A 19,741-nucleotide genomic window follows, 5' to 3' on the forward strand; every position below is an offset into this window, starting at 1 on the left:
GCTTCCTCAACCGCATCTTGGACGATGTCAGTAACTGGCGCTTGTTCCACCGCATCTTGGACGGCCTCGACTGCTGGCGCTTCCTCCACCGCGATCTCGGTGGCTTCTTCCGTTTGCAGTGGCGTGGCATCGTCCGACGGCAGCGCAGCTTCTTGGGTCTTGGCCTCGACAACGCCGTCGATGCTGGGTTCAGTCGGAGCCGAGTCTGCTGCAGTTGTCGAGTCGTTGGTCGGCGCGGGCTCGTCCACGACCGCTGGTGCAGTCTCGACATCGTCTAGCGGTGGCGACACATCGGCAGGACTCGCATCTTGGACGGCTTGGGGAGCTGGCGGCTGCAGGAGCGTTTTAGCGTTGTCGACGATCGGGGTTGTAAAGGAATAGCGACGTGGGGTCGATGGTCGGCGTTGCGAAATGAAGTACGTTGTCGCCTCCTTGATGAGGACACTGACGTATGTGGAAGCGCACAGCTTGGCAGGAGACGGTATGCTGGAAGCATTGCTTGACGATATGCCGTTGGCTGCATTTTGCGCTGGGGCGTCTTGCATTTGGACGTGGTTGGGCAGTGCTGCAGCGTCCGACGAAGGATCTACGGTTGTGTCGCCTGATGATGCAGTAGAACCGATCGCGTTGTGGGCAAAAGCAAATCCATCGAAAGTTGGTACACTGTGTACGACCGCACTTGCAGAAATAGTTGCTGGTTGTGCAGAGGGCTGGTCATTTTCTAGTTGTCGGGGCTGGGACGGTTTGCCCCTCGGTGGCGGTCGCGCAGTGACGTCAGCTGGCGGCAACGGGTCATCAACCCACTTCGTCGACAAGTACACCTGGGAGTTAGGTGGCACTGCCGCTGCTGCGCGTGGCACCGGGCGCGGTGGCTTGTGCACTGACTTCGGTGTGGGTCGTTGTGCCGGCAGCGGCTGTGGTGCAATGTGAGACACGTCCATTTCGGCGATAGCCACTTTAAAGAGGAATGGCTCGACTTCTTCCAAGGCGCAAAGCGGCTCGAAGGCCGCATTGAGTCGGCCAGGGTCGTTGCGGAATAACCGAGCACCGTCGTCGACGTAGCAATGGACACGCGGGTACTTGACGAACGCGCTGTAGATGATACCGTCGAGCACAGCCTCAATCTTGATGCATTTCGGGGCGTCGACGCAGCGTATTCGGAACGCCACCGACTTGCGCTTGTTCCACGAAACCGCCCAACGATGCTCGTCTTCAGCATCGTCGTTGAACGAGGGGTAGATTGGTACTGGCCGGAACGCGATGTGTCTTCGCGCGCCAAAGCCACGGACACCCGCTTGGATCGTGGCGACGGCATCGATCGCCGCCGCGTACGACTGTTTGGCGAGAAGCCTGCGCACGCGGCTCTGGATGACGACAGCGCTCGCTTGTCGAGTGCGTAGCTGCTGCCGAACTGCAAAGCCGCGCGCGTGGCGCTGGATGGTGGCCACAGCGTCTTGGGTCGTGTCCAAGTTTCGCCGCGTCAGAAATCCCTTGGCCCTGGCTTGAATAGCTGTCGCCGCCTTTGTTCGAACGCGGTAAGATTTGTACGCTTTCTTCTTCAGGTGACCGCGTGTGTGTGTCTGGATGGCCACGGCTGCAGTGCGGCGGCGCTCCAGCGACTGGCGGACGATAAAGCCCTTGGCTTGCTTCTGCAGCACGATTGCCGAGGCGCGCTGTTTCTCCAGCTCCTGTCGCGTGAGCATGCCTTTGGTAATGGCTTGAATCTTCTCAATGGCTTGGTGCTGCAGGCGCACGGATCGCCGAGCAAAGTACCCGCGAGCCGCGGCTTGGATCGCAACGAGCGCGCGCTGCTGCGCTGCACATTGACGGCGCGCGAGGAAGCCGCGCACAAGCGCTTGGACCCGGCGCACCGTATCCACCTGCTCGATGAGCGTTTGCTGGAGTGTCTTGCGCGTCAAGTAGCCTTTGGCGCGCGACTGGATCTTTGTAATCGCTTTGACGTGGGTCACTGGTTGGCCGTGGACGCGCTGTAGCTCCGCCACGTGGATTTGCTGCGCGTCGTCCTCGTCTGGCACGAGCGAAACTTGCGCCGCGAGTGCCTTCTGGAGCCGAGGGATGTCGTTGCGTGCCCAGGTAACGCCGTGCGCCACGTAGAGTCCCAAGAGCCGCACTGGAATGTACTTGGCGTACACGATGTCGCTGGACCAGACTTGAATTTTGACGCACGGTGGCATCGAGAGCACGGATATGTACAAGTCCATGTCGGGCGTCGATACAACGGGAGCGTTGCCGGTGCCATGCAGGCGGTCCCGACTTGCCTCGAACGTCGTCTTTTGTAGATTTGTCGTCTGGCGGAGCTTGTGGCCCTTGTAGCAGGCTTGGATCGCGCGCGTTGCTTTGAGTTTGCTCTTGAGCGTCGCTTTGGCGAGGAGCATCCGCAAGTGCATTTGAATCGTGCGCGCCGACTTGACCTCTTGCGTCGTTTGCATGGACACCAAAAGCTCGCGGACCTGCGTCTCGGTCGCGCGACTCGTCTCGAGCTGCGCCCGGAGCTCGGTGAGCGCGGCCTCGTACTTGCGCTCGGTTTCCGACTGTTTTTGCGCCGTGAGCCGCTTGCGCTCGACCTTGAGCTTTTCGATTTCATGCGAGAGCGCGACAACCATCGTCTTGTACTCGTCGACTTGCTCCGTGAGGCTGCGAACCTCCAGCTTCCACGACGCGACAGTTGCGTTGGCTTCGGTTTGGGGCGGTAGCGTCGGGCGCTTCAGGCCGGGTGTTGATTCTTTGTACGACCCTTTTCGCCGCTGCGTCTGGACGCGTGGCGACGGTGCGGTAGCCGGTGGCGCCCGGGGCTTCTCGACACCCACCGGTGGTGTCGATGGCGCCATCCAAGTCTCTGGTGGAAGCAACGACTCGGTGCCGTCGGACGACGGCGTAGGAGGCTTTGGTGTCCGCGGTGGGTTCATGTAGGAGAGTTGTTCGAGCGCCGAGACTTCGCGCGCGTGGAGCACTTGAGACACCGCTTCTTGGGCGGCAGTGAGCATCCCGCCTTGGTATTCTTGCTGGGCCTTGGAAAGCGCTAGCATTTGCTCCAGCTCCTGCACACGACTCTGTAGAGCAATGAGGTCGGCGTGTTGCGTCGTCATGTCCGCATGCAACTGTTGCTTCCGGTACGCAAGCTCCATCGGCGACAGTCCCGGCTCCTTTCGGAGCACCTGGTTGGTTTGCTCGACCTGGTTCACTTTGTCGCGGAGCAGTCGAATCTCGTCGTGGCACCGCTCGATGCGCACCGACGCCTCGGCGTGCGCAAGGTCCCGGGCATCGTTTCGCGCAGCGGCCACAAGTTTGCACTCGCGGTCTTTCCACTGCTTGAAATGGTGGCGCGTCTCGGCCAGGCACAGCACGAGGCGGTCGCGCTCGGTTTGAGCGTCGTTGAGCGTTGTCTGTAGTGCTGCTTTCTCGGCCACCGACGTTTTTTGCAGCTCTTTGAGCTCGGTGCGGACCACCGCCACTTCGTGTTGCAGCTGAAGCTTCTCCTGAAGCATCTACAGGCCCGTAGGTAGAAGATCAGCGTATGGCTAGCTAGTCGCCCAAAACGTTACCTCGTGGGCTGCGAGCTCCATCTTTTTTTGCTCGAGTTGCATCGTGCGGTGGACTTCAACGCTCTTGACTTTGGTTTCGACATACTGGTCCTTGAGCACTTCGTACTCTGTCATCAAGCACTTGTTCTTCTTGATGAGATTGCGCAGCTTTTCTTCCCGCAAGTTCACCGAGTCGAGCGCTCGCTTTTGCTCCGCCTTGGTCACCTCGAGGTCCGTTTTCATGAGCTGCGCCGCCGACTCGAGCTTCCGCGCCCGAACGTGCAGTTCGGCGTTGCGCCCAAGGGCCGCAAAGTACTCGTCCCCCGCGTCCGTGTACGTACTACACATAAATGTCAACTGCGATGACGGAAGTCGGCTAGTACCTCGGCGCCGTGTCGAAGCGCCGGGCGGCGCGCTCGTTGGCAAGTTCCTGCTTGAGCATCGCGATCGTTTCGTACAGGTCTTCGCGCTGCGGGTTGGTGAACGACACGTAGGGTGACGGTCCACGCCGGGCCGGACTCTCGGCCTCGAGTCTGGCCGTCGGCGGTGGCGCGAGTGTCGCTGTTGATGGCGCCGACGGCCGGAGACCACCCGATGGCGGCGGCCCACCATCGATGAGAATCTTGTCCAAGAGCTCGAGGCTCTTCTCGAGGCTTAGGATACCCGTCTTGTTGTCGCTTTTGGACTCCATGTCGTGGCGTGGCGACGGCCAAGCATTCGTGTGGCTGGTGCCCATCGGTGCTGTTTCGGCGCGCGTCGCCGTGTCGAGCAACGGCAACGTCGTCGTCGCTTCCGCCGACGGCACCGGCGGCCGCTTCTTTCGTCCTGGGGTCGGCGGGGTCATGATGCTATTGCGGCGCGACATGCTCGGCATCGGCGCCGCCGGTTGCACGTGGCTGTTCCGTCGCGACAGCATCCCACTCGGTTTCCGCGGCAAATTCAAAGATACCCCACGGCCTTTCGGCGTTGCAAAACCGATGCCCTTCCGTATCCGGATGCCGCTGAAACCGGCAACGTGTGAAATGAAAACACGCGGCGACGTGAGAAAAGAAAGTTCACCGTGTGGTATGTGTGTTGTACGAACGACTCTGAAAAGACGCCGCAGTTCTTGCACCTCTACACTAGTCACCGACGCACGGCTCACATTACCGCTGTGACGTGCAGATATTGAAGACTCGTGCGCACGGTGCGCGTGCAACAGGATCGTAGAAGCGCCGGGTGCGGGAAGCCAAAACTCCGGTTTTTTGCCGAAGGTGATTGGAACGTTCGGTGGCGCACCTGCTTGATGCTGGCGGTGGTGTCGCGCCATTACGGCGCGTACGTGGCAACACGAGGGGCCACGTCTGCGAAATCAAGCGAGCACCAACGTGCCGTTCGGTCCACGGGCACGACCTGTCGTGCGGCCCCCATGTCGCGACGACCCCATGCGCCTGTATCCCTTGTCTTTTGCTACAGTCTATATACAGGTCTCGAGAGGACGGTGCAGCGCCGCCGCGTCTTTGACCCGGGAAGTTTGTGAGTCACGAGCGGGCCTTTCGCGTGATCGGTGTGTCGCGCTTGCGCCGTGACGACTGACGCCTGCGCATCACGCTCTTTCAGTGACCGATGTTGACTCGCGTCGCGATAGAGGCTCGGCGAACGAGACACTTCATTCGGCAAAACATATTTTCGAGGCCACATTAATGCTCGCGATGCGCGCTTGCTTTGTACTTGGCTGCAAGACGATGGCAACGGAAGAAGCTCGATCGTGCGAGGCGCATCGCCACCGACGCCGGTGCAGCGTGCCGCCGTGCCCGCAGGCGGCAACGAGCCACCGGGCGACGCTCCATCGATGTGCGGTACCGAGCTGCGGGGCGCGCACGTACAGAGACGTGACGTGTGCTCACCACGCGCCCAAGTCGCCCCGAAACGACTGTGTCCGCCACGGCGGTGTTCGCGTCTGCACCCACGCCAAGTGCATCCACCACCGTCGCCCAACGCCACAACATCCCCCAAGTCCTGGAGTTGCCCCGGTCGAGACACTTGTTAGCGCAGACGAGGCACCGACGCTGCACAGTTCGTATGAGCTCGACGCCGGTGCGGTCGTATCGTTCGAGATTGAGATGAGCGAAGCAGCGTTTGCACTGGACTATCCAAGCGCAGCGTTTACCTTCGGGCCCATTATGCTCGATGCCGATGTGCTTTACTTTGAGTAAGAGCGACAGACTGTTCGAGTAGGATCTATAGTTCAATAGACATTATTGAGTAGTTGAGTGGTGGATGTTTGTCATTGCTACATAATACTGGTCCACAAATAGACAATAATGACGTCGCTGCCGCAAGGACGTCGCTTGTATAACTACAATAGCCTTGCGTGACCTCTTGTACAAAAGCTCGTGGCAAACGACGAGGGTTCCATAGTGTCTTCCATCAGATTGATACGCTTGATACATTGAAGTTGCAACACAGATGCCGATAAGTCTATTACTGCTAGTACGTACGTAGGCCCATGACAAGCACCGGGAGGATGCAAGCGCATGCAAAGAACTGGAGCCCAAGGGCCCTACGCTCTCATCTACGTGCAATACAGCAAGGTCGTTTAACCGCAGTGGGTGCCAAAGTTAGCGCCAGTTCGTTTTGGACGGCGAGGCCGTTCTCACGACACAGCTCCGATGCATGTACGATCCCACCTGCTGCCGATACATCAAAATACCACGACCCGACGTCGACGCCATGCCTGCCCGACGCTGTTTGTTTCCCGCAGGGTCAAGCTCGAGTCTTGTCAATTGGATGTGGGTACATGCAGCAGGACGACAGTAGGGCCGCTCCACGTAGCTCCCGTGGAAGCGAGCGAAGCTGAGTATAGCTGCTAGTAAGGCGTTGTACGGTTGAGTCGGCTGTATAGCTGCTATACTTATAGTACGGCGTTGTACAGTTGAGTGGGCTGCCCGTGCAGGTGCTGCTGGGTTGTGAAATTTTGAAAGGAGCAAACAACTGGTTGTTTGGCCGACTGGTCGCATTGGCCATTTTTCACTTTGCCGCAACCGACGCACGATGGGCGACATCGTCGTGGCCGAGCGCAGCCTCTGGACCGACGTGCAATGGGTCTCGCCCTTGATGACCTTTGTCTTTTGGGTCGCGGCCGTCACGTGGGGCCTCTTGACGTCGCCGTCGTACCGGTACCTCGACACGTACAACCCGACGATCAGTGCGTCCATGAGGGAAGGTCGTCGACTCATGCGTCGTCCTTGTAGGCGAAGCGACGTCGCACCCGCACCACCATAGCACCATCTCATACGTCATGGCGTGCGTGGCGTCGGCGATCTTTTGGCTCGTCGTCGTCCTCGCCGTCGAGTTTGCCGTGTACCGCGTCGGCGCCAACCGGCGGGAGTTTTTCGTACGCCTTGTCAATCTCTCGCTGGGCTGCCTCGAGGCGGTTCTCCTCACGATCGCAGCGGCGAACCTCATCAAGTTCAACGTCGGCGCGCTCCGCCCCAACTTTGCCGCTGTCTGCGCGCCTGTCCTCTCCGCCGACAACAAGACGTACACTTGCACGACGCCTCGCAGCATGTACGAGGCGTCCATGATCTCGTTTCCGTCGGGGCATACGGCAACGACGGCCGCGACGGCCCTCTACACGACGGTGCGTGCGGCTGCGTTCATGTCCAATGATGCCATAATTTGGTGTGTTTCTGGCTGGTAGATCTACCTCCTCTGGGCACTCTATAGCCGCGATCCGCCCGCAAACGTGACGCCACGGACCATGGCGTGGTGTCGCCAAGCGCTCTTCTTCCCAGCGCTCCTGCCGCTGGGCCTTGCGATGGCGGTCGCGGTGAGTCGCGTCACCGACTGGCAGCACCACACGATCGACATCACGATGGGCACACTCCTCGGGTATCTCGCTGCGTGCCTCTGCGCCTTCCGCGTCCTCGCCATGGGACGCGTCGCCGAGCACGCGCAAACGTTTACGACGCTCCACTAAGGCCACATTGTCGTTGCGTGAGTCAGTATCGTAGTCGTCGTCGGGGCCAGCAAGAAGGGTGGTCGGCTTGTACATGGATAGCATCACACGCTATAATAACGTAAACGTCAACGACTTTGCACGACACTGAGCTCTTGCAAGCTTATATCGCTACGTGGTCCTTAGGTCAGTGTCATTGCTTGCTCTTCGACCACAACCCGCGCTACCAGATGGGCTTGACGCACCAAGGCAACGCGTCTACCACGGACCTCACGGCTCCGTTCATGCCGATTCGAGCGTACCGCTGGCTGTATATCACTGCTTGACAAGCGATCCCTTTGTCAGCAGTCCTAGTACAGGACACGACCGATGCGCTTGCGTCGCGGGCTGCCACGTACGCCACGAGGGTATCCGAATATCGATGGCAATCATCCGGATAACCTGAAGTTTGGTCAACGATGGGGTGGCGCGCCGGCGGGGCAGCGGCCTCGACGCACCCCGGCCTGGGCGCAACGACCGTGCTCGTCGACGGTGTGCGCTTGCAGTGGCCGCTCGGCTTTCTTCCGGCCGCCGATCTTGCGACGCGCTGACGTCGAGTTTGCCAACGGTCTCGACCGAGCTTTATCACGGCCAATCTCGAGCCCGAAGGTCCTTTCCAAGCCTATTATTGCACCATCTGGAGCCCCCGGGTCGCGCATGTATCGCTGTTTTCGCGCTCTGGCTGCGTGCCCAGCTCGTGCATTTTGGCTGGGAGACGCTCGAGCGTGGGACCACTGCCTTCTTTGTGCGCAATGCAACCAAAGCGACGACGTACGAGCTGCTGCTAGAGTCCCATCTCGGCGCCAACGCCTCTCTGCGCCCCATTGTCGGTTCGCTTTGCTCTCGAGCTCTTTCGCATGCTTCGCCTCGCGCTGCTCTGTGCAGTGTCCAGCGAGTGCTTTGCGGACCGCGTCGATGTCATGTCGTGGCTCGTCGTTCGGGACGCCTACGTCGCCGACCAAGAAGACACTGCTGGCAATGGTCGGTGGCTCTCCTGCTCTCGCTGCCAGCGTGTGTGCTCGCCATGGTCGATGCGTACGCGCTGCCGACGATGACACTGCACGACGTGCTGGCGCGGGTGCCTCGCTTTGAGGTGGTCGTACCGGCGATCATGCGGGCGATCGACCGGGCGCCAAGACTCGTTCAAGGTACCCACTCTGCGCGATGGAACAACTTGGTATCGGCTCGGCAACCGCCGAGCGATGGCAGTGACCGCAACCGGAATCTCGTCGCGGCGACGGTCGACAACCTGCGCTGGCACGCGCAGCTCGACCCCGGTGCACGACCTCCAGCCCGGGTGCTGCACCTGTGAGGATGTTTTAAACACATAGAAAACACATCATATTCGTTTTAAACCGTTTAAAACGTGTTCCCAAGCGGATCCATTTTCAGCGGCGATGCGGTGGGACGACCGCCGAACGCGGATCGCCGCCGAGCTCGGTATCGCCTGCTGCTTCCCGGCGACCGCGCAAACGTACCTCGACGAAGACAACGCTGGTATTGTTGGCGTCTGCGTCGCGACGCCCGATGGCGCGGAACTCCGCGTCTTGGTGCTGGACAAGGCGACCGTCGCCTTGCCTCCGGTTGGCATCGACGCATTCGAGCCGCCATCCACCACCACCGACTGCAATCTCGAGCGCAGCCTTGAGAAGGTGCTGTGCATACCGCGCGAGGACGGCGCCATCCAGGTCGCTTCTTCACAGACCGGCCAGTCGCTGCAAGGGTACCTGGACATGTTCTACAGCAACGTGGCCATCACGCCAGCCAGCCCTGCGTGGGCCAAGCAGCTTTCACCAAGGGCATTTCCTCCACGCTACCGCAACTTGATCCCGCTCCTCGGCGCGTTCGAGTCGCCGACGTCCGTCTATCTCGTCTTGCCGTACGCAGCAACGTCGCTACGTGCGCACCTCCTCGCCCTGCACCAGGTACGTCTGTCGTCTATCGCCAGGGAGCTCGAGCGCCTATCGTCACATGCTAGCCATGTATGGACGAAGCGCGCGACGAGCACCAGCGCTTTCTCTTGTACCAGCTCGTGCGCGGTTTCCAAACGTCCCCTGCCCTCCCGTCGGTCGACTCCGAGTGGACCGACGTGGCCGACTCGACGCAACTGCGCTTTTTCCCAATGCATCCGTCGCGCACCGTCGACGACATGGACCCTCGGTCGCTCCTCGAGCGGTGGCGCGTCGGTGACGTCTCGAACCTCGACTATCTTTTGGCGCTCAACCACGCCGCTGGTCGCTCCATGGTACAGCATACCTCCTCGTTCGATCGAATGCACGTTCCAGCGTAAATATACGGTAGAAGCACCGCAGCGTACACCCGGTGCTACCGTGGGTCCTCGACTTTAACGGCCAGCACCGCGATTTGACGCAGTCCAAGTTTCGGCTCATGAAAGGCGATGCGCAGCTCGACCAAACGTACGCGCACACGGGCCACCATATTCCCGAAAAGTAGGACGTATTTACGCTCTCGTCCTGGCGTGTCTCATAGACGGTGGCTAGCTTGTCGGATCTCACGGTCGCCATCTACCTCGCCCGACGCCTGCCACTGCCGCTCCTCCAGTCGATTGTACGCGCCCGCTTCGAAGCGAAGGAGTACCCGTTGACGATGGCGCGCATGTACGCGTGGTCGCCCGAAGAGTGCATTCCCGAGTTTTTCCTCGATGCGACCATCTTTACGTCACGGCACGACGACATGCCGTCGCTGGACCTCCACGGCATGACGCCCGACGCGTTCTTACAGTGCCACCGCGCCGCGCTCGAGAGCCCGCACGTCTCGCGCGACCTCCACGCGTGGATCGACTTGAATTTTGGCGCCAGCCTCACGGGCGACGTCGCCATCGCGCACAAGAACGTACCGCTGCGCGGCTTTGTGCAGCTGTTTGCAGCACCGCACCCGCCGCGGCAAGTGCCCCCGACGCCAAATGCAAGCACGAGTTGCGAGCCAAGCGCAGCGCTGTTGAGCCAGTTGACCCAGGAGGCGTATGTGCTAGCCACGACGACCAAGTCGCAGACCGTGTCCTCCTTGCGCAAGGCGTCTGATTCTCTCAACTCGAGTGGCCGCCGAGGCCAGCCGTCGACGTCGCTGCCATCGTCACCGTCGATGAGTGTGCGCTCGCAGCGGGACACTGGTAGCTTGTCGTGGATCAAACAGCTCGAGGCGTTGGACGACGACGACGCCGGAGTGTACGACGACGCGGCGCCGGCCGAGGTGTCGGACGACGTGCGACTGTGGGCGGTGCAGCCGCCTATTCTCCTGCGCGACGACGCGATCGTTGGTGCATGCGACACGTCGACCTGGACGCAGTACGAAATACGCTTGCGTCCGAGCTACCCGAGCGATGCGGACGCGCCAGTTCGCCTCGCGAGCTTGGCTGCCGAGGTGTACTTGCACCACGCGCTCTTCACCCCGCCGTCGTACCACGCGTATGTGGCGCTACGTGCCGCTAACACGGCGACGGCGTCGGCGATGCTGCTGCTGTTGCCAGCGCTGCGCCAATTACCGCCCGTGATGCAGGTACTACCTAACTGTGTTGAGTCAAACATAGCGAACGCCAAGTTTGCATCTAGGCTCTCGTGCTCTCGCTTCTCGACCCAAAGTGTCCTCGCGGCAACTTTGTTCAAAACATACTCGAAGGCGAGGTGCGACCTCCTGGCTCTACCGACGCCACGCTTATCTGGTTCATAGATGCACCCGACTGACGACGCTCTGTACCGCATGGCTCGTCGATCCCGGGCGCTCTTTGCGCCGCAGTTTGCAGCCATCTACGACGTGCTCGAGGCATCGCCGACGGCCGAGTCCGTTGTGGCTCTCAACGAGTTGGCGATGCGGGTGCCGACGCCGTTGTTTGCGCTCTTGGAGCCGCTACTGGCGCCGCTTTTAAGCGACGTGGTTTCGGCCGCAGACGTCTTTTCGACGCTCGTGGCCAAGCTCGGCAAAGAGGTGTCGTTGGCTCGGTACGAAGCCCGTATCGTGCGGCTCTACGAAGGCTGCGTCGACGACTGCGCGCGCATTTGGCTTCTGTCGACCGCGCCGGACGGACTGCTCTGGCTTCTCTGGCATTCGTGGGGCTCGGGTTTTCTGCTCACTCACATGGTGCCCGTGCTTCTCGAGTGGTGGCGACGCGGCAGCCTTCACGTGCGCTTGGTTGCCGGCTTTGCACTCGTACGTTGCCGTTCATTCACAAACGATGGTGCATATTCGATATGAACTAGGCCCAGCTCGCCTCGAGCCACATGCTTGGCACGGCCTTGGCCGAGCAGCGCATTTTGCCAAAGATGCTGCATGCCATCAGTAAGCCCAAAGTTGGCGGCTGCACGCACGACCAGGACGCGTTTTGGCGTCAGCGGCACCCGCCGCACACAACGTCCATGGGCATCCTTCGCATCGCGTGTGAGCTCGGGGACTTTGTCGTCTCGGCGGTGCTTTTACCGACGCTCTACGACCTCCTGGGGGCCCATCTTTGCGCGATCCAGCGCGAGCCGACCAAGGTACACGGACGCTCGCTTTAGCGCCAAACTGAGGTGTAGTGCTAGGCGCATGTGGAGCTGCAGCTGGAAGTCATCGTCGTGTCGCGCCTCTTGCGTGCGCTGCTCGACTTGGTGCACGACTTTACGGCGTCGGTGCACGCGATGGTCGCCCTCCTCGACCGTGTCTCGCATCAACTGCCGCCACTCCTGGCATGGACGGGCCTCGTTGAGCTCGTGCTGGCGCTGAGCGACAAGGTCGGTCCGACGCTCACCAAGCAGAGCTTGCAGCCGTCGCTCCAGGCGTGTGTTCTCTCGATGCACTGTCCGTCGTCGCACTTGGCGCCGTTCCCGGCCCTCGAGAGCTGGTACCTCGGTGTCGGCGCGTGGCCGCCGATCGAGCCGCTTCCGTCCGTGCTCTTCGAAGACGTGCATTTAGCCCTCGACCTCTCGCTGCCGCGGAAGCTTCAAGACGCGGTGCAAACCACGTGGCAGCGAAGCCTCTCTGTGCCCAAGCCCAAGCGCCACAGCCGCAAGTGGACGCAAACGCCGTCGAGTGCGTTTTGGGAGGCCTCCAGCGTGCTCAACGCCCACAACGCGAGCATCAAGATGCTCACGGTACTGGACGGCGACCGGTGGCTCGTGAGTGCGAGCGCCGGCGGCTCGTGCAAGCTCTGGCGGCTCAGCGACATGCACAGCCTCGGGCAGTGGAGTGTGCACGCGGCCCCGATCACGGGCGTCCTACATATGCCGAGTCTCCTCCACCACTTTGTTGTGAGCGACCGTCTCAACGTCTTTTTGTACCAGGCGCCGACGCTGCAGTGCAAGTGGCAAATGACGTTTCCGTCGCCGATCGTGTGCACGCCGGTGGTCGTGCTCGCATCGATCGTCGTTGCGCAAGAGCCACTCACGCTGCACATTATGCGCCCGACAACGCGTGACGCGCCGATCGTATGGAGCGCGCCCCGGGTCCTCGGGACGCTCTCTACTGTGGCTGCGACGACCGACAACCGGACCCTCGTGCTCGGTGGTACGTCGGGATATCTGTGCTTGCTCGACGCCCGCACCGGCGCCGTCCTTCGAATGTGGAGTGCCCATGATGGGAGGGTGCTCAAGCTCCAGCACGGACCGCCGCACCGTCTCTGGAGCATCGGTGCCGATCGCATCGCTCATCTTTGGGACACACAGACGTGGACAACGACGGCGACCGTCGCCAACTGGCCCGATACGACGTTGGACCACACGGTGGTGACCGCCGACGCCGACCGGCTCGTGGTCGCATCCGGTCTGCGTATGGCAACGCTCGCAACGACCGACGTTGTGCGTCGTCGCACGCGTCTCGAACTCGAGACGCTCTTTGAGAAACAGCGCGACGGAAAGCTTCGAACGCCCAAGTGGAGCGTGCAAGCGATGGCCCACCTGACGCTGCGGCCGTGCCTGATTGTCGGCAACGATGCCGGCGCCATCAACCTCCTTCGCACGTCGCCCTAAGACCGTCATGTGTTGTCGTGTTGATCAAGCTCGTTTGTTTGTTTATGCAGTATATATATATATATGTATATAGAGGCAGAGCGTCGACGGCTACTGCATAAAGTTGAACGAGTCTTGTGGCGTCGTCGGCGGCGGCGGAGGGAACGCCGAAGCTCCAAATGGATTCATCGGCGGCGCCTCGCTGAACGACGGCGGCGGTGTCGCCGCAAAGGGGTTGAACCCCGCTTCGTCCGGCGCATGGAAGGCTGGAAACCCTCCGTCGGCCTTGATACTGCCGGTGCGCGCTGCGGTCGTCGTCGAGTTAAAGCTCGTGCGACTACCGGCAACCGCGCTCGTTGTAATGTGATTGCCGGACGCCGATGGAAACGACGCCTCGAACGCCGGCGATGCCGACGGCGCGTTAAAGTCTTGCCACGAACTTCCCGACGACAAGTGGGTAGCGTGGGACGAGGTGACGCTGCCGTGTTGCGTCGCCGGTGCCTGGAAAAAGTCGGCCGACGGTGGCGCCTCGGTCGTCGGTCCGACGAAATCGTTGAAGCTCAGCGTCGTCACCTGCACCTCCGGCTCGTCGTCGGTGCGGGTCGCCGCCGGTATCGCGCTGTCGTGGCCGCTCGGTGCAAACGATTCGAGGCGCGAGAGGTGTTCGTTGAAAGTCGAGATGCGCAGCAGCGGGTCCAGCTTGGCCGTCAAGTCGTACACGTCCTTGGCATACGCAAGGCGAAACTCAATGATCTACCGGTCATCGTAACTTTGGACAAGTTGTCATTGGCGTCGTACACGCTGGACGAGCGGCAGCAAGGTCGCGTCGCGGTTTTGCAGAAACGTGCGGAGGTCCTGGATCGTCTTCTCGGACGTCTTGTTATAGTTGGTCGAGATGGTCACGAGCTTTTGTTCGTTCTACTCGATATACGACTCGGAATCCAGCGCTAGCACAAGACACGAGGTGTACGCGGTGGAGCTTGTCGACGTCCTTGCTCTTCTCCTGCTTGCCGGCGCCGGCGCGTTTGTTGTGGGCATCGCGGAGCGTCTGCACCTTCTTCGTGTAGTGGTCGAACGTGATGTGGCTGTCGTTAAAGTCTTCGATCTCGGACTTGAGGTGCGCGACTTGGTGGAGCCAGCCCTGCGATGGCTTTTGCACACGCGTCTCGAACGTCTTGACCTATCGATACGACGGTACGGCGCGTCGCTCAGAGTTTCGTACGAGCTCGGTGAGCTTGGTGATGTCAATGCTGAGCGAGCACGCTTTGAAGACGTCGACAAACTGCCGCACCTCGGGCGCCGTGCCCATGTTGTCTACCGGTGGTGAGGCAACGCGACAGAAGAGCGCGGCCTACCCGAGCAGCGCACGCTCGCCACGTCCTCGACCGCGCGCAAAAGGACGTTGGCCGACGCGTGAAAGCCTGTGACGCGCATGAGAAGCGAGATGGCGGGGCATTGCACTGCTACCTTTCAGCGAGAGGATGAAGCCTTGCAGCGCGTTGTCGAGGTTGACGACGCCCGACTGGAGCTCTTCAAAGCCGGCGGCGGCAATGTCGAACTGCGTGTTCTTGCTCGGCTTGGTCGCGCCGAGCTTGGCCATGAGCTACGCAGCGTGAGCCGCAAGACGCCATCGTAGCGCGGACCTTGTTGGTCGCGCGGACCCGGATCGACGACATGGTGAGGGACCGACCGAGCTTTTAAAAATACACCAGTTGCCACAAAAGAGGTCGTAACCGTCCGGTTACAACCACTGCCGCCAGTGTCATTGCTGAAGTGCACTCTACTCGACTACTCTAGTACTAGTCTAAGTACTAAAGTGCGGGAGGGTCATCGTCAGTCGGAAGGCCATAGGCCCTCGACTACTCTAGTACTGGTATTAATAGTGGAAGTACTAAAATGCGGAAGGGTCAACGTCAGTCTGAAGGCCATAGGCCCTCGACTACTCTAGCACTAGTATGCATACTAAAAGTAAGTACTAAAGTTCGGGAGGGTCAACGTCAGTCGTCGAGGGCAAATTATGCCCTCGACGACTCTAGTACTGGTATTAATACTAGTGTAAGTACTAAAGTGCGGGAGGGTCGACATCAGTCTGAAGGCCATAGGCCAGCCGGCGTGGGAGGATGAAGAAGGCGATAGGGGTTTCCTTTGGGATCGACGAGCCGCCCAGCCAACGCGGCTTGGCTTGGAGGAAACCGGTGCTTGATCCGAGTCCTTCTATGACGGAGTGACCAACGAGCCATACTGTAGTAGAAGAGCTAGTATACTAGCGATGACTAGTGGTAGCGACTGATCGATCGAGCGTGTTCCGTGAAGCATTCAAGGCATCAACGCCAATACGTTTTGCGAAGGTTTAATCGATCTCGTCGTCTACTGCGGCGCCTGGTGCTGCTCGTGCGGCGGCTGCCGCCACACAAACTCTTCGACAACGTCGGCGTTCGTGCTCGTTGCTTGGTGGAGGCTGCAGCTGTTGGGGCACGTGTACACGGCAAGCGTGCCCCAGTCCAAGTCGGTGGCGCCGTTCTGGAGCGAGTCGAGGTCGCCCGACACCTTGAGGTGGTAGAGCAGCTGGGGCATAATCTGAAACTCAAAGCGGCGACGCTCGTTGCAGACGCTGCAGCTCGGAATGTCATTTGCCTTGCCTTCCGAGTGCACCCACAGCACGGGCTCGTCGTCGTCCCAGCGGCAGTAGCGCAGCACTTGGTCGTTGGCGAGCGCGACGCGCGTGAGGAACCCGACGTACGTCTTGTCTTGCGTCGTCGTTCCGAGCATCGACGCCAAGTCCTTCTGCGACAAGTCGATCTCCGAGTCGTCCGTAAACACATCGTCGCCACGGGGTTGCAAGTGGGCTACAGCCCATGAGATTATCTGCGTGCTTCGAGCAAAACAAGGCAAAGACTCTACCTTGCTCGTACGCTTGCATCATTTTGGCCTCCGACTCGTTCTGGGCGACCGTGCGATCGGGCTCTTGCTCGATGTGGATCGCATACTGCGGAAACACAAAAGCGCTGCCGTCATCCTCCATCGCTTGCGCCGCTGCGTCCGAGACGACCAGTGTCTGCTGCTGGGCGCTACAACGTGCATGAGAGGGCGAGACGTCGATCGACTTAGGTGTGTACCAGGCGGCGCAGTCGGTCTTGTGGCCATGTTTCCAGTGGTCCTTTTGATGCGCCTTGGAGCAGTATTGTGCAACGTGGCACGCGCTGCAGGCAAACTTGCCGTTGAGGCCGCAGACAACGCAGCGCTTGACGGATGCCACGTTATTGCGCCATGCGTCGTCTTCCTTGTCCGAGTAGTAGGCGTTCTCGCGGGGCAGCTGCACGCGGAAGGCGCGGGCGCTACACATGGCATGAGTACGATACCAGTATGGTCCAGAAGCATACTGGCCGAGCTTGGGGCAGCCCTTGGTGCGGCAGCAAAACACGTAGAGGCTGCGATGGAACGCTGCCGCCGGTGCGTCCAGCGGGCAGTAGATCTGCAGAAGGAAGCTCATGTTGGTCTCGCACACGCAAAGCACGTCGAGCTGCACGGTCGGGTCCAGCCACGTGGGCTGACCGCCCACTTTGCCGCCGTCCCAGTTGACAAACGGTCCGGCCAAATGCTCTTCGCCCGCTACAATATCGCTGACAAAGCCGAGCTCGATCTCGGCGTCGCCTTCGAGGTCCTCGTCGTCATCATCGTCGTCGTCTTCAACGAACGCCGTCGTAATATCGTCGAGCTGCGTCGGCGTCGGCGCGGTCACCGGCGTGGGCTGGTCGGCACGGGAGGGGCTGGCCATGGCGATGATGGTTTTGGTGGTCAATTGGTGCACACTTTTTCATTGGCCCAAACGACGGAGCATGTTTTGCCCAATCAGAAGTGGCAAAAGCCGTTTAGGACTTGTGATTGGTGGGATTGTCAAAGCGCACTTCACAGAGTACGTACGCTGTTGTTCGAAGTGAGGCTGTGATAGTCTACATTCACGCCACATAAGCATCCGCGCCAACCCGCTGTGTACTCGTGACGCACACCTCAGCGCTGCGATACCACGGGATAAATAGAGTACAATAGACATGAGCACCTTCTTTGGTCGGAGAAGGGGTCATCATGGCGCGTGTTGTCCGCTGCATCGCGACAACGCGATAATTGTGCGTGCGTTTAGACTACCGAAGCTTGTCGATCTTCAACGAAAAAGAATATCTTGCTTTGTGTATAAAGAAGGCGCACCTAATCGAGCATCCTGGCCCAGGCAACGTGCCAGATTGTGAGCCGCAGCATGATGGAGCCGCAGCGTCGCCGTCACTCGGTGGACATGGAGCAAGACCGAGAGGACATGGAGATCGAGATGGCCGAGCTTGGCCTCTCGGGCGCGCCCAACCAGCACTCGACCGGCGTCCGCGTGGACATGGAACTGCGGCGGCGGCTCGAGCGCGACCTCGTGCTCAAGCACGACTCGACGACGCTCAAGTACAAGGAGGCGTGGTTCTTCATTGAGACGTCGTGGATGGAGATGTGGATGAACTTTGTCTTGCACGACGGGCCGCTGCCCGGTCCGATCTCCAACCAGTCGTTCTACACGACGGCCAACGACTTTCGCAAGGACCTCCACGTCACCAAGCACTACCGCTGCGTCAACCCGCGCGTGTACGCGATCTACGCCGAGCTCTACGGCACGGGCGGCGCCGTGCCCATAGCCCGCTACACGCTCGACCTGTATGCGACGCCGATTTTGCGCGACGACGTGATCGAGATCCTCAAGCTGCCCGAGCTCAGCGCCCGCGTCGCCGTGAGCGAGATGCGTGAAAAGTACGAAGAGTGGCCCGAGGACGAGCCCGAGTCAGAGAGCTGGTGGTACCGCTGCTGTTGCCGCTGCGATCGGCTGCCCACTGTGCTCGGACGGCTCTTTGGCGGCCCTACGTACGCTGTTGTGAGCACCGATGACAAAAAGAAGAAGAAGAAGAAGAAGGGTAAGAAGAAGGGCAAGAAGCGAAACAAGGATGAAGGCACGGACAGCGACAGCAGCGACACGGAGACGGAAGAAACGGGGCTCCTCGCGGCGCGCGACGAGGACTAAGTGGCACTATTTACTACTACTACAAAATGTCGACATGTCTATGTACTGGCGCGTACTACGCTAAGATCTCCTTGTCTCGTTGTGCTACTGCTGACACGTCACGAGCACGCAGACTTGTCGACACTCAAGCTGCGACGACCTGTCCTCAGGCGATAAGGAGATGTCAGAATCCTCCTTCTGTCTCGGTAACACACATTCCAAAGTCGCTGGACCAAAGCAAGGGCGCGTGTATGTTGACGCCGGCGTCGCGTAGCTATCGAGCCACCATCACACCGACCACAGCAGCGCTTCCCCGTACAATGAGATGCGATCGTCGGCTCGCAGAGACCGCCAAGACTCTACCCAAGCAGGAGGTGAAGCAAGCAAGCACCACGATCGATGCGAACCCTTGGCAAGGGTTGAGTACCAACGTGATGGGTTTCGTTCGTCTTGCAAATTGTACTAGTAGTAGGAAATCGCTCGTCAAGCTCCTTGACAGTCCGCGTTCGCTTTGGCCTCGTCCCGCTGTTATTTTTGCCGCGCAGCCCAACCGCGGCGAAGCTCGTTCAGAGGGACCGCAAGCGTGCGCTTCCGCGAACCAGACCCGGGTTGCTTGGGCCCACTCGGATGTGGCCTTGGCACAGTCTACGTGGGCTCTACCACTGTAGTATATAGGCTGGTGCTCGTAGCACCCCGTACAGCTCCGTCAACGCTTGAGAACGTACTGGAAAGCGGCGGTGGCCACGTCTGTGACGCGTTCAAGGTTAGCGACCACCACCCTTGTCCTCTCGCGTGCCGACTCATCAGGGCTTTTGCTGCATATACTGGGCAGAAACTGGTTGCTCGAGATGGTCAAGTTTGAAATTGAAGTGCCAATGTGGCTCGACGGACCCTTCTGTTTTCATCCTTGCTTGCACTCCAGTTGCAGCAACAGCGTCTACCGCCAAACAAAATGCACCAGTCATCATACCGCACACGGCGACGACAACAGCGTCAGAACAACGTGGCTGAAGGCCTTGTACACAGGAAGCGACGGCGTTGGCTGGCCGTGCAACTTCAGAAGCGCCTGCGACTAGACTACCATAGCAAAGCATTGATAGTATACTCAATTCCACACAATTCCGAGCGCCATCGAGCCTCGACGCTTCGCAGAGACCCTTGCGTCGTGCGAGCTGGGCGTCTGGTCATGGCGCCAAGTTGCAGTTGAAACGACGTGGCTGGTGGATCTTTCATTTTTTTCGTACGTTCAAATATG

General features: G+C 60.1%; 8 protein-coding genes across 8 annotated transcripts; 5 read left to right on the top strand and 3 right to left on the bottom strand.

Annotated features, from left to right (window-relative positions):
- Positions 1-828: 828 nt before the first annotated feature.
- Positions 829-4,474, bottom strand: SDRG_00977 (hypothetical protein; the record flags this gene model as incomplete). Its single annotated transcript, XM_008606484.1, has 4 exons — positions 3,926-4,474; positions 3,564-3,882; positions 1,049-3,506; positions 829-914 (listed from the first exon to the last, which is right to left on the bottom strand). Exons 1-4 carry the CDS (start codon positions 4,456-4,458, stop codon positions 829-831), a joined length of 3,396 nt encoding a protein of 1,131 aa, XP_008604706.1. The 5' UTR covers positions 4,459-4,474.
- Positions 4,475-5,233: 759 nt separating this feature from the next.
- On the top strand, positions 5,234-5,737 carry SDRG_00978 (hypothetical protein; the record flags this gene model as incomplete). The annotated part of the gene is made up of 2 exons (XM_008606485.1): positions 5,234-5,496; positions 5,572-5,737. The coding sequence occupies 2 exons, from the start codon at positions 5,234-5,236 to the stop codon at positions 5,735-5,737; spliced, it is 429 nt and encodes a 142-aa protein (XP_008604707.1).
- An 812-nt stretch (positions 5,738-6,549) lies between these two features.
- Positions 6,550-7,633, top strand: SDRG_00979 (hypothetical protein). Its single transcript, XM_008606486.1, has 3 exons — positions 6,550-6,729; positions 6,776-7,164; positions 7,225-7,633. Exons 1-3 carry the CDS (start codon positions 6,576-6,578, stop codon positions 7,501-7,503), a joined length of 822 nt encoding a protein of 273 aa, XP_008604708.1. The 5' UTR covers positions 6,550-6,575; the 3' UTR covers positions 7,504-7,633.
- A 307-nt stretch (positions 7,634-7,940) lies between these two features.
- SDRG_00980 (hypothetical protein) lies at positions 7,941-8,857 on the top strand (the record flags this gene model as incomplete). Its single annotated transcript, XM_008606487.1, has 5 exons — positions 7,941-8,026; positions 8,102-8,171; positions 8,216-8,266; positions 8,310-8,502; positions 8,532-8,857. The coding sequence occupies 5 exons, from the start codon at positions 7,941-7,943 to the stop codon at positions 8,831-8,833; spliced, it is 702 nt and encodes a 233-aa protein (XP_008604709.1). The 3' UTR covers positions 8,834-8,857.
- A 29-nt stretch (positions 8,858-8,886) lies between these two features.
- On the top strand, positions 8,887-13,606 carry SDRG_00981 (hypothetical protein). Its single transcript, XM_008606488.1, has 8 exons — positions 8,887-9,446; positions 9,500-9,766; positions 9,823-9,971; positions 10,023-11,037; positions 11,091-11,162; positions 11,209-11,685; positions 11,736-12,011; positions 12,057-13,606. The coding sequence occupies exons 1-8, from the start codon at positions 8,919-8,921 to the stop codon at positions 13,476-13,478; spliced, it is 4,206 nt and encodes a 1,401-aa protein (XP_008604710.1). The 5' UTR covers positions 8,887-8,918; the 3' UTR covers positions 13,479-13,606.
- Positions 13,569-15,133, bottom strand: SDRG_00982 (hypothetical protein; the record flags this gene model as incomplete). Its single annotated transcript, XM_008606489.1, has 7 exons — positions 13,569-14,210; positions 14,256-14,375; positions 14,428-14,637; positions 14,680-14,771; positions 14,813-14,878; positions 14,925-15,060; positions 15,101-15,133. 7 exons carry the CDS (start codon positions 15,131-15,133, stop codon positions 13,569-13,571), a joined length of 1,299 nt encoding a protein of 432 aa, XP_008604711.1.
- Positions 15,134-15,749: 616 nt separating this feature from the next.
- On the bottom strand, positions 15,750-17,280 carry SDRG_00983 (hypothetical protein). The gene is made up of 4 exons (XM_008606490.1): positions 16,838-17,280; positions 16,574-16,792; positions 16,359-16,525; positions 15,750-16,303 (listed from the first exon to the last, which is right to left on the bottom strand). The coding sequence occupies exons 1-4, from the start codon at positions 17,230-17,232 to the stop codon at positions 15,825-15,827; spliced, it is 1,260 nt and encodes a 419-aa protein (XP_008604712.1). The 5' UTR covers positions 17,233-17,280; the 3' UTR covers positions 15,750-15,824.
- A 375-nt stretch (positions 17,281-17,655) lies between these two features.
- On the top strand, positions 17,656-18,664 carry SDRG_00984 (hypothetical protein). Its single transcript, XM_008606491.1, has one exon. The coding sequence runs from the start codon at positions 17,710-17,712 to the stop codon at positions 18,505-18,507; it is 798 nt and encodes a 265-aa protein (XP_008604713.1). The 5' UTR covers positions 17,656-17,709; the 3' UTR covers positions 18,508-18,664.
- Positions 18,665-19,741: the final 1,077 nt, after the last annotated feature.

This window comes from Saprolegnia diclina, assembly GCF_000281045.1.
Source record: "Saprolegnia diclina VS20 unplaced genomic scaffold supercont1.2, whole genome shotgun sequence".
Lineage (NCBI taxonomy): Eukaryota > Oomycota > Saprolegniomycetes > Saprolegniales > Saprolegniaceae > Saprolegnia > Saprolegnia diclina.